Genomic DNA, 12526 nt, shown 5'->3' on the forward strand with positions numbered 1-12526 from the left:
AAATTATATATCAAAAGTCCCATGCCTAATCAAGTCCCTGTCATTCCTTATATATATGTTAAAATTACTGGATGTTGGAACAGTGGCTGATTTTCACCTCATCACAACTTTGTGTTGTTCACTGACCTCATATTAAAATGTGAACTCTTTAAGAGTGATGTCTCCAAAGAAAGGACTGCTATGGGCTGTCATGTAAGCGTTCAGTAAACCAGGCACTTTAGATGTTGCATTGCCTTCCTCAATTCTGAAAGTTGAGCTAGTGTGGGTCCCCCTCTGGGAAAGCAATTATTACCAGGAAATTCTACTGATCCAGGGTGATCTTCTATTTTGTTGGTTCTTACTTTGCCAAGCAGAGCTGAGTTTATAAATAGAAGGTTCTTCATGACTGCAATTGGAGAATTGCAGTTGATTGCCTGACTTTATATAATATTCTGCCTTACTTAATTGTGTGATCTTGGGCAATTTAGTGAATATTTCTGTGCCCCAGTTTCCTTATCTGTTATTTGGGAATAATAAAAACGCTATATCATATGGTTGTTGTGAGGTTGAAGAGCACACAGTTCATGCAAATCATTCAGCATAGGGCCTGGGATGTTGTACGTCCTCAATAAAAGTTTACTGTTATAAATAAATAAATAAACAAACAAACAAACAAATAAATAAAATGTGAACTCTTGAACTCCAGTAATCAATCGCATTTGATCAAGTCCTTTTTAGAATCTTGACTTCCTTTGGTTTAGAAGGCCTAGGTTTGCTGACAGACATTGGACTACTGCCTGGAACTTGCTTTTCCATTCATCTTGGCAGTAGGAGGAGAATTCAGAATGGGTAGGACTGTTCATTTCGCTTGATTTTGGCCAAAGTACAGACAGAAGGACCCCAGGCCCATCTGCTCTTAGTAAATATCACAGGAATTGATTTGATACCATATCTTGGCCTTAACCAAACAAGTCTCACAGTTGGTGTTTTAATTATTCCAGTTTTGTGCCTTAAACCAAAACAATTTGTAAACCAAAAGAAAAAAAAAGAATAAACCACACTAATTTACCAAATCCTAAACTCAAGTGTAAAGTTTTCCAAGGAATTCTTGAGCCAAGCCAAATTCCATCCTCCTAAATTACCAATTGAACTAATTCAAACCAGAAATCGACTTTGATACTGCCCATAACGACTGAATCAGGTTATCAAAATATTTTCTAAAGTGGTATTGCATTTGACTTAGAACCCTAGGAGGGTAGAAAGGAAAGAGAAACAACTTTATTGGTTTTGTAGTTTATTTTTCTTTAAAAAAAATTTTAATTTATTGGAGGAATATCCCTTCTGGCCGTGAGCTTATTTGAGGAATTTTTGTAAGTTTTTGAGAGTTAATCTAACATCTGTTGGACTGGTTTCTGTTTTGTGCAGGTTGCTGTTTTTGTATCTAAAAGCCAAAAGCCACAGGGATGGTCACAGTTACTGTTCATCTCAGGGATGCGAAAGAGTCAAGATCCAGGCAGCAACGGACTCCAAAGACATCAGTAACTGCATGGCCAAAGCGTATCCCCAGTATTACAGAAAGCCATCAGCACTCAAGCCGATGCCATCCATGCTCAAGGGACTCTGTCAGGGCTGCGGAACCCATCAGGTAAACAGGGAATAAAAGTGGTCTGTGGTCCAGGAGAAAAAGTCAAAAGGTTCTGTGCAATCAGCACATTTTTTTTTTGAAACATCTGTGCTGCCAATTTATAAATATTGCATGGTTTCCCCTGAATTTTGGCCCATTGTAGAATGTGATGCTCATAAGTAGCAACCAGTCCAAATTTATAATAAAACCACCTTCCCCCTGTGATATATCAGTTTGCCCTGGATGATTGTGGATTTATTGGTTGTCATCTTTTCTTTCTCAGATGTGATTCCATTACAGTATCGCTATTTCGTTTGCATGTCAGTGATATCAAAAAATAATTTGTTTTCTTGGAAGTGTGAAATTTATCTTCAGAAAAGGCACTTGTAGGAAAATTGTTTCCTTCAAGATGAAAAGCCATTAATTTGAAGCATGTGCTATTATGTTTACCTGTAATTAAAAGTACAAACTGACTTTGGCTAGAAGTGAAATGCTTCTTGTGACATATTCTTAATGAGATGGTCTCCTTCTAGATCTTGAGAAAACATGGCAATGAAAGTAAATCCAAAGTATGAGCTAAAATCAGGCATGGGGTTTCCGAAGGAAGTCAGACTAATTCCAGGTGAAAAAGAAATACAGAATTAATATTGCCCTAATTGATCTTTAACCTCTATATAAACAAACATGGGTCAAGAAGAATGGTTCTCAACTTGTGGTCCCCAGACTAGCAGCATCAGCATCACCTGGGAACTTATGAAAAATTCTAAATCTTGAGTCCTACCCAGTTCTACTGTATCAGAAACTTCAGGGATGGGGCTTAGCAGTCTGTGCTTTAACAAGCCCTGGAGATCATTCTGATACATGTTCACATTTTAGTTTCACTGGCCTAGAGGAGTTTTTAAAAAGTCCTTATTGCCACAGAAATGCTTGCTATTAATATGGAGAAAACCTCTAAATCTTTATTTCTTATCATTATAAGTGATTTGAGAAAACAAAAATTCTTCCATTGCACAGGTTCTTTATTTCTAATTTTTCTTGTTTCTGTCCATTGGAGGCAGTAAGAACAGGGAAAGGAAGGGGGTTTTAGGCTTCCTATCGTGATATATGATAAGTATTTTTCTGATGACAACTCACTGTCATAGTCTTGGTTGCTCATACCCTTGAGCCACCTCTATTCTCCAATTCAACTAAACCAACCAACCAACGAACAGACCAAAAAATAAACCAGGTACATGAAGAAGTTTACGTGAATCCTTGCCTGTCATATGTAATGTTTTGACTGTTAAAGTGAAATTTTCAGATAGTCTTTGTGGGGAAGTAAATTTTCCAGCCTAATTCTTAAGTTGAATTTGTTAAGAAAGTCCTTCATTACTGAAAAGACTTCAAATAATTTATAATTATTATAAGAATTACTACAATTTATAAAATAATTTAATCATCTTCAGAACTATTCTGGGCCTATCTTGTTAAATGGTTCCATGCATTGACGTTTAGCGTTCTTTATTCTTTGGGCTTAAAACATTGATCAGGATTCATTTCTTAAAGCTGTATCGACTAGTGACCTGGCAGTTGAGAAGTATTTGAAGCATCTGGGGACATCACTTTTACTTGGAAATTTGAGGGGAATTTTTGTTTTGAATGTCAAAAACACATGTGTATTAGAAATAAGTAGGAAAATTCACATGAAGTTTTTGACTTCAGACCTGAGACTTCAAAGCAGTGTCCAGCTTCTGAGTGCTTAATATCATGATTATCTGCTCTTGCCATGATTATTTGCTCTTGTTGGCATCGCTTTATAAGGACATACACTTTTTTTTTTTTGGCCATGCTGCGTGACCTGCGGGATCTTAGTTCCCTGACCAGGGATTGAAACTGGGCCATGGTAGTGAAAACGCTGGACCTAACCACTGGACCACCAGGGAATTCCCCAGGGCATATGCTTTTAAGTGCTAAATTGTGTGAAGAGTTAAGAGTGCTTTTGAATGAAAAGACAGCCTTTAGGGAGGAGGTGGGTGTTGGGGTTTGGAGACTGGCAGTGATTTGGAGTAGAAGGAAAAAGGGAAGGGTGTTCTTGGGAAGGGAACAGCATTGGAAAAGGCAGGGTAGCAGAAGAGGAGGTAAAGTGCTTGTGGGAAAGTGAGGGAACTGCCCTGCATGTTGAATGTGATAGAATAGTGGGAAATAGGGTCCTGAGTGTATAAGACTTGACTCTATTTGTGGAACATTTTGCAGGTCTGGTGGAGGAATTTAGACCTGGTGATGTACAGACCCCTGAAAGTTTTTAAACAGGGTAGTCCTTGTCATCTACACTTCTTTCCTCAGTCCTGGAGTGACTGAGTCCCAATTCAGAATAACTAGTCTGAAAAGGACCTTTGAAAAGATTTGTGACTGTTTTTGCATGAAATGTTTACAAAGATTTAGATATAAAGCATATTTATGTAGTCATTTGTAGAACTGATTTTATTAACAAGATTACAATGATTTGAAACTGAGATTGCTCCAGAAAGTTAGGAACATACACTTCTCGTATAAAGCCTGTATCAAAAGATAGAATTCCAGGTCATGAAATACGTACAGAAAGTTCAGAGAAAACAGAAATAAAAACAAAAACCCACTCACTGGCTTTGGTATAGTTGAGTTTATTTTGAAGGATCTTTTTGGAGGAAGATGCAGTTGACATAGATATGGAACTTCTTCCCTGTTTAGGTGGTGTTTACAAGTGATCCTCATAAAAGCTACCTCCCTGTGCAATTCCAGTCACCCAGTCAAGCAGAGACTCAGCGTGGAGACCTGTCTGTTATTTCTGTGAGTACCATCTGGTGTGTACATTGCCTCAGCTTCTCAGTTTTACATTTTATCCTGGTAACATGAATTCTCTCTGGCAACATTCACTTGTTTATAATCACATTTTGATTATTAGTGGTGAGCAATACAGTAGAGGTGTAAATACCTCCTAAACATTTGCGTTTTAAATAAATAAGATAAATTTATTAAATTTTTTTCTCAGTCAATTATGTTTATTGATTACTTTTAGGCGAATGTTAAAATTATTCAGGTAATTATTCAGATTTCTTTTCTGTAGGAGACAAGGCGTTTTTGGTTTAAAAAAATTGTCATAGGGGCTTCCCTGGTGGTGCAGTGGTTGGGAGTCCACCTGCCAATGCAGGGGACGCAGGTTCGTGCCCCAGATTCCAGGAGGGTCCCGCATGCCGCGGAGCGGCTGGACCCGTGAGCCATGGCCACTGAGCCTGCGCGTCTGGAGCCTGTGCTCCGCGGCGGGAGAGGCCGCAGCAGTGAGAGGCCTGCGTACCGCAAAAAAAAAAAAAAAAAAAAATTGTCATAGATAATCAATATGCAGAAATTTTAACCTTGGATTTTGAAGCTTAAAAGAAGTTCCCCAGTTATTTGTTTAAAATATGGGAAGTGAAGGTTTTAAAATTTCCTCGGCGTTTTATTTTGAAGTTGCCTGGTTCCCATTTTTTTCAGATGAAGAAAGTGAAGATGCAAAGTGTTAGTTGTCTTTTTTAAGTAGGTTAATGGGAGTTAAAAGCCTTAGCCTCATATCAATACTGGAATTTGGGCTAAGAGCCAAGCTAGCCCGCAAGGTAACCAGCTCTAGGCATGTGGCCTGTCCAAAATCGAGTGCATCTATATAAAGAGCTCTTTGGGTAGGAGGTATCTAGCCATCCAGCTGATACCCAGCTACGGTCTGGGCTCAGTCTCATGTGGTCTCCTTAGGAGCTCGGTTTTCTTTAAGTGGTGGACAACACATTCACAAATCCCCATATATGTGAGCAAAATTAAATCTTACTCTTTTTTTTCTTTCCCAATCTCTTTTATTGTGTTAAAATACACATAACATAAAATTCACCATCCTAACCACTTGTAAGTTTATATAGTTCAGTGGTATGAAATACATTCATATTGTTGTGCAACCATTATCCATCCATCTCTAGAACTTAACTCTGAATTAAGAACTTTTTAACAACCCTGAATTAAAAATACTGCTACTTAAGGGAGGGGGGCGTGAAATGGGGAGTTATTAATCAAAAGGCATAAAGTTTCAGTTGAGTAAAATGCATAAACTCTCAAAATCTGCTGTACAACATTGTCCCTGTAGTCAATAGTAATATATTGTCCACTTAAAATGTTTGACGATGGATCTCATGTTAGTGTTCTTACCACAATTAGAAAGAGAGAAAGAGTGAAAGATCCCTATGTAACTCAAAGATTTCTCAAGTATATATACCTATTGCCCTGCATTAGCATTTCTTCATTTTGTAGTATGTTCATGATGTAATTTTATTGGTATGAAGTTTGTTAGCTCAACATCTCAATGCAGTCAGCTGTATGAGGAACCCATCCCAGCCTACTTGCGTGGAATCTGGTGGGTGTCAGTTGCAAAGGTAAGCAAGTTGGTGCCGAGTCTCTCTGCTCTGCTAGCTCACTAGATAATTAAAGAAGATATTGTTTTGCCCAGACTATCTCAGGTAGGGTATTCCTCTGGGTCTGTAGACATTGTTTGACTCCATTGCTGCACACTGGGTGCCTGGGACCCTAAAAGAGATCACAGAGGACTGTGTTTTGTCACATTTACCTCCAATACTTTTCACATGCATTACCTGAAGAGTCTTTGCTGGACATGGCCTTGCTTTAGTTTTTACGGAAAATTTTGTGTTTCCTTTAAGTAACAGGTTTTTTGGGGGGGGTACTTTTCAAGGGGACAGTTTGGGTGTGTTAGGGATCATTATGTATATGTTTTATCAAATGTGTCTCAGTTCTAAGTATCCAGATTTTTAAAAATAAGTGAGTCACTTTCAGTCTTTCTAAATATAAAATGGCACTTTATGTCAAGCACTTCTGGAATTATTCTCTAGACTAGGGCTATTTAAATATAGGCAAAAAGCCATTTTGTATTCCTATGAGATCATTAGTGATTAGAAATAAAATTTAAGTATAACTTCTCCAAGGAAGGACAGGTGTAGTGAAGAGAGCATCTCTCCTTTGTTAGCTTTTTTTTTTTTTTTTGCGGTACGGGGGCCTCTCACTGTTGTGGCCTCTCCCGTTCCGGAGCGCAGGCTCAGCGGCCATGGCTCACAGGCCCAGCCGCTCCAGGGCACGAACCCGTGTCCCCTGCATCGGCAGGCGGATTCTCAACCACTGCGCCACCAGGGAAGCCCTTCTCCTTTGTTAGCTTTTAACATAGTTTATAATTTCACACATTTTAAAGAGAAAGAGTGCCTATGACTTAAATTAATGTTAAATCATTTTTCAGTCTAATAAGGTTTTTTCCCTTCCTTTTTGGTTGAGGAATTAATGAGATTTGGATGTATCTGGAATTCCTTTTTCTTGAAAAGGTCTCAAACCATTAATTTAAAGAGGACAACTGGAAATTTCAGTTCACAGTAATGGTGAACAAGATATAGTAATACCCTGTGGCTTAAATCCTGGTAAAATTACCATTTTTCCATTTTGATTTTAAAGGAGAGCTATATATGGAACAAAGGAGATGAAGCAATCGGGCTCCTCTGTTGTTCTAAATCTAAGCTATAATGGGGGGGTTTATGTGGGTTAAAGCATGCTATCTATTTATCTATCTATCTGACTAGATATCTATTTCATATAGATACATGTATTTTTCCTGAACCAATGTGACAGTATCTGAGCTGCAGTATAGAGGCTGCCACCCTATCACTGAGTTGGAAAGCTCTGACCCCATTGAGAGACTACGTGTGTAAGAATGAAGACCCTGAGCCTGCAGAGAGAGTCACCCTGCTCAGCTGAGTGTGGGCTGCCATGCCTTGCTTGTAGCAACTTAGCCAGTCAGAAAAGACCAGTGAAGGCAAAAGTCTGTGAGAACACAGGCTCAATCTCAAATGTTGGCAGAGGAAGAGTAATGGAATATACAGTTTGAGTTTGGGAATTATTATTTGATTCATGGGTTTAGAAGACAGAGGGAAAGGGGCTGGAAAGACGAGTCATCCTGGAAATGCCGAAATGGTGATGACCGCAGATGTTTTTGTATTCTCAGATCAACGGCACTGACTTTACCTTCCGAAGTGAGGGCGTCTTCCTCCTGGTTGTGGATGCCTGCAGTGTTCCCTTCCGGTTGATGGAGAAAAAGGTTTTCTCTTTTGCTGATGTCAGTCTCATGGAAGAGTATTTAAAAACAAGCATCCCTCCAAGGTAGGTGAAGCTTGCTCTGTATGAGGGATAAGGTACCTTAAAGATGACATCCGGTTAACTCTGAGCTTTGGTTTGTCTACCTGCCCTTTTACCCTTTTAGGGTATTTAGGATTCCTAAAACAATTTTATAGATAGTTTTATAGACAATTTTACCTTTGCAGCCATCTTTCCCACTGATGAACCCTCAGACAGCATTGTGCTATGACTGTGGTATAGGAGGTTGTCACCTGGGTCACTTGGAAGTGACTGGAAAGGAGTAAATTGATTTTTTTTTTTTTTTTTTTTTTTAATTTGGCTGCGCCATGTGGCTTGCGGACTCTTATTTCCCTGACCAGGGATCGAACCCTCGCCTTCAGCAGTGAAAGTGTGGAGTCCTAACCACTGGACTGCCAGGGAATTCCCCAGGAGTAAATTGATTTTTAAGTGAATGAGTGTGTGGTCTCTCTTTTAAGAGCGCTAGTCTGATTCATTTTTCTTTGTTAGTCTCTGAACAAAGGTTCACAGGAGAGAAATCTTCCTTTTTTTCTTTTGGGCAGACACAAAAGGTATTAAAATAAGCCGTAAAGCCATAGTAAATAAGCCGATGTAGTAGTGGCAGAGGATAGAGAGATCAGAAGAGAGAATCCACAAAAAGATCTGAATGTGTATGTTGATATACTCACAATAAAAGTAGCAATTTAAACCAAACCATGGAGAACAGATTTTATTTCATTTTTTTTTAGAATTGGCATTTATCCATTTACTTAGTAAGTAGATAATAGAACTTAAGTAGGTATATAGAGCATCTGAAACTAACAAAACTAACCTCCTCTGTTAAAATAGTTTGTTCCATGACAGAGCTGTGTCCCAAGCCATCCACTAGGTCCACTGACCTAAATGACTTTTGCTTTCCCTACATTTATAGACCCCTTGTAATAGCAACATAAGCTCTAGGTGGGGCATTGAAGGGGACACTTGTAATAGCAGGGATGAAAAGGAATGTGGGGTTTTTTTTGTGTGTGTGGTATGAGGGCCTCTCACTGTTGTGGCCTCTCCCGCTGTGGAGCACAGACTCTGGAAACGCAGGGTCAGCAGCCATGGCTCACGGGCCCAGCCGCTCCGCGGCATGTGGGATCCTCCCTGACTGGGGCATGAACCCATGTCCCCTGCATCGGCAGGCGGACTCTCAACCACTGTGCCACCAGGGAAGCCCTTGTTTGTTTTTTTGAGTTCTGCTTTTATCTAGTATTTCTATACTGTATTTAGTTCAGAACGGTACTCAGTAAATACATGCTGAATTACTGAAATTTGCTCTGATTTTCTAACTTTCACAGGTCAATTGTCCTGTTGAGCACAAGAGGAGAGATAAAGCAGTTGAATATTTCAGATTCGTTAGTATCTCTGGGATTAGCCAAACCAGCCAATCTTTATAACAAAGGTTTGTATTTGTATTCTTCTGTGAAGTTCTTAGGAGGCCAGCAACATATGCATTTTTACGGTGGAGTATAGCTACCAGACTGTTTTCATGAGCTTGTTTGGCTGGGGTGGGTATCATGAAAATAATTTCTAAATCAGGAGACAGTTGTAGAGGAAGTGTGTTGGGACGTGGCTTGTTATTTGGGGCAAGAGGTGGGTGGTGAGAGTTCATTCTCTGACGTAAGGAAGTACAGTTCTTTTTGTTTTTGTTTCACAGCCATCTTTGTTTTGCTCACCTCCGCTTCACCTCCCACATTATCTTGCATGGAACTAGTAGAGGTACAAATTGAACTTTTTCTTTTTCTTTTTTTTAAGGGAGTACCATATTTTTGGGATTCAGTGGAAACTTCAAACCATCATGGACTAAGCTGTTTACTAGTCCTGCTAGAGAGGGCCTTGGGCTGCTTGAACAATTCGTACCTTTGCAGCTGGACGGATATGGTTGTCCCAGAGCTGGCACGGTCCGCCGAAGAGACTTGGAGCTGTTGAAGCAAACTTCAAAAGCACATTAGAGACTAACTGTAACTTAGCTGGGGGAAAAAATGTGAACTAACTTATTTAATTTATGGCATTTTAAAATGACACTGTTAACCCAACGGAACTATTTTCCTGTTTGATACAGAAAGGGGAGAAAAGAAAGAATTTAAAGTGATTGCTTGAATATGGGCTCACGCACCTTCTAGTTGTACAAAATGTTAAAGAATTTATTTGTATTTGTTAGGCTGGTATATTTCAGAGATCAGTTCTCTTATTCCTCACCTCCCACTCCTGTGTTTTGTAGTGACCATAAGCAGTGCTTCACCTTTTGTACAATGGGATGTCTTGGGGGAGGGAGGGGGCTTCTGAGAGTCAGCCTGAGTCCTTGAGAGGACCAGCTCTTGTAGCACCTTGGATACTTGAAGTCTAATGCTCAGTTGTGTTGTTGACTTTGGGTCAGCAGTTGACCTGCGTGGCTGGCATGTTCAGGAATGCCTTGGGCCCTGGTTCCAGGCAGCCTTTGAGGATTTGGTATGATACTGAATGGTAGAGTTTTAAGTGGCAACTCAGGCCCAGCTCATGCCCTTTTTTGCCTGGACATGTGCTATTTTTATTCATTTGTATATTGATTCCTTCTAAGGGTTCAACTTTCAAACAAGAAGTATGGAATATATTGGGACAAAGGGCTTTTAGGAGTTAGACATCCCTTTAATCTGTGACCATTGGGAAAAAATTTGACCTGCACCATGGTCTGATGTTGGTGGGGCCATTTTTGCAGCTTTAATCTTTAGCCTGTTTTGACTGTATATTTGTATTTAAAATGCAGAGCTGAGCTAAATATTTACATTTTTTTAAAAAAGAAGCAGGCCATTTTCCTGAACTATAAACTTGGGTCGTTTCAACTTGCACAAAGGAAGTCTGTTCTTGGAGTTTCTCCTGCACCCAGTTTTTTTTTGTTGTTGTTTTTGTGTGTGGATTTTTTTTTAAGCCTTACTGCTCACCAACCTGGCAGGACAATTGCAGAAAGCTTAATGATACCCACAAAATATTGTACTCGGGGAGAAAAAAAGGAGAGCCTTTTAAGGGCCAGAATCATGGAGGGAATATTCAGAAACCTTTTTTTAGCCTTAGAGGAATCCGTTACTCTTAACTAAATTGTTAGAGCCAATTAAAAAAAGACACTGTGATGCCATATTTTTCTTCCCCCTAGGTGCATGCATCTCCTGCCAGTGAGCACTGCATGTGGCAGAAAGATTGCTGCCACAGCCTGGGATGTCACCACACCAAGAGGAAAGAAGCATTGTAATGCCTTTACCTTTTCCTAAACCCACAATGCATGAAGTGTAGTGGAGGGATGGCCATGGCAAGACGGGAGGGAGTATGTTCAGGTTGACTTTGGCAGTGAGTACAGACAAATTCACTTTTCTCTACCAAGAGCAATGGCTGATGGCCTGTCCTTTTCTGTCCAAGAGAAACTGCAGAGCAGCTCTGTGACTTCTATTACTTTATAAAATATGCTACCTCAAAGTGCTACCGATAAACCTTTCTAACTGTAAGTGCTCTTGCTAAGGGCACATGTCTTAAAGTTTAGGTTTTGGGGTGTTTTTTTTTTTTTGTATATCAATGAATGAAATCTTACCTATTAAATATATTATTGGATCATCGTTCCTCAAGGTGATTAAAGTTTGTGTGTGTGTGTGTGTGTGTGTGTGTGTGTGTGTTTTATGACCAATATCTTTTATGTGTGATTTTTAGAGTTTGGCTCTTTAAAGATTTGGAGAGGATATGTACGTTCTAAGGCACTCAGTTTTTCTGCTTTATATGCTAATGATCAGGGCCTAAGTAAAATAAATAAAAATATGCGTGCATGTATATTTTTTTATATGTGTGTGTGACTCTATTTATCTAGCAAGCAGTCAATCAGTTAATCTGTCATTTTTTATTCCCTATCCCAGCTGTAAAGAACCTATGGGCAGACATAAGGAAGGGAAATGGTCCTCCACTAAGTAGATTTTGTAAAACTAATAAGTAATCTTCATAAGGCCAATGGAGAGGTTCTCAATGTTGGCTGCACATTGGAGTCACCTGAGGAGCTTTAAAAACTGTGAAGTCCTGGGCCCCACCCCCCAGCTCCTACATTCATATTTAATTGGTGTGGGGTGCAGCTTGGGCATTGCAGTTTTTTTTAAAGCTCTGGGTGATGCTAATAACATGTAGCCAGGTTTAAGAACCACTGCACTCATATAATAGGCCCACTGTTTAACTTCAGTCTATAATTTTTTTGTGAGGAAAACAAAATTAAGATTATCTATTCTTTTTATTTGCGGTTCCTATATTACTTACAGAATTCCCAGCCCTAAACAAAGCACTTCGCTATGGTCTCCTTTTAATCGAACTTTCAAATAGAATTTTTAGTCCTTAATTGTTTCAAATTGTTAAATTGGTTATCGAAGCTGATAGCCACGTTTCAGCACTTGGGAGCTAGCAATCTGTTTTATTTTTACTGAGAAAATGTGTTCAAAGATGATATATAAGTTCGTAAGCATTTTCCATCAGGGGAGGCAATTGGTTGAGCTCCAGAAATGTGGCCGTGCACAAATCAGCCAGCTGATGAGAAACGCAGGGCCTTCTCATATGTCGACAGACCTGGGTTTTAAGTCTTTCCTGTGAGATTTCTGCCTCTCCCCCTGAATCAGTGTGCCGTATATTATCTTCAGAGGCTGGAAGAGAGTGCTTGTGAGAAGATGAAAGGCAGGCTCATGGTCTTGTAGAATATGACTCCAAAGCAGCCGCTAAACTGATGTT

General features: G+C 39.6%; 1 protein-coding gene across 1 annotated transcript in view; it reads left to right on the forward strand.

Moving 5' to 3' along the window:
* The window catches only part of CEMIP2 (cell migration inducing hyaluronidase 2), a 78527-nt gene extending 66659 nt beyond the window's left edge, over window positions 1-11868 (forward strand). Inside the window, exons 20-24 of the mRNA XM_060014635.1 lie at window positions 1405-1624; window positions 4310-4408; window positions 7635-7789; window positions 9103-9206; window positions 9560-11868. Of these exons, the coding sequence (XP_059870618.1) occupies window positions 1405-1624; window positions 4310-4408; window positions 7635-7789; window positions 9103-9206; window positions 9560-9756 (775 nt within the window). The 3' untranslated portion in view covers window positions 9757-11868. The remainder of the gene's footprint in view (window positions 1-1404; window positions 1625-4309; window positions 4409-7634; window positions 7790-9102; window positions 9207-9559) is intronic.
* Window positions 11869-12526: the final 658 nt, after the last annotated feature.

This window comes from Delphinus delphis, chromosome 6, assembly GCF_949987515.2.
Source record: "Delphinus delphis chromosome 6, mDelDel1.2, whole genome shotgun sequence".
Taxonomy (NCBI): Eukaryota; Metazoa; Chordata; class Mammalia; order Artiodactyla; family Delphinidae; genus Delphinus; species Delphinus delphis.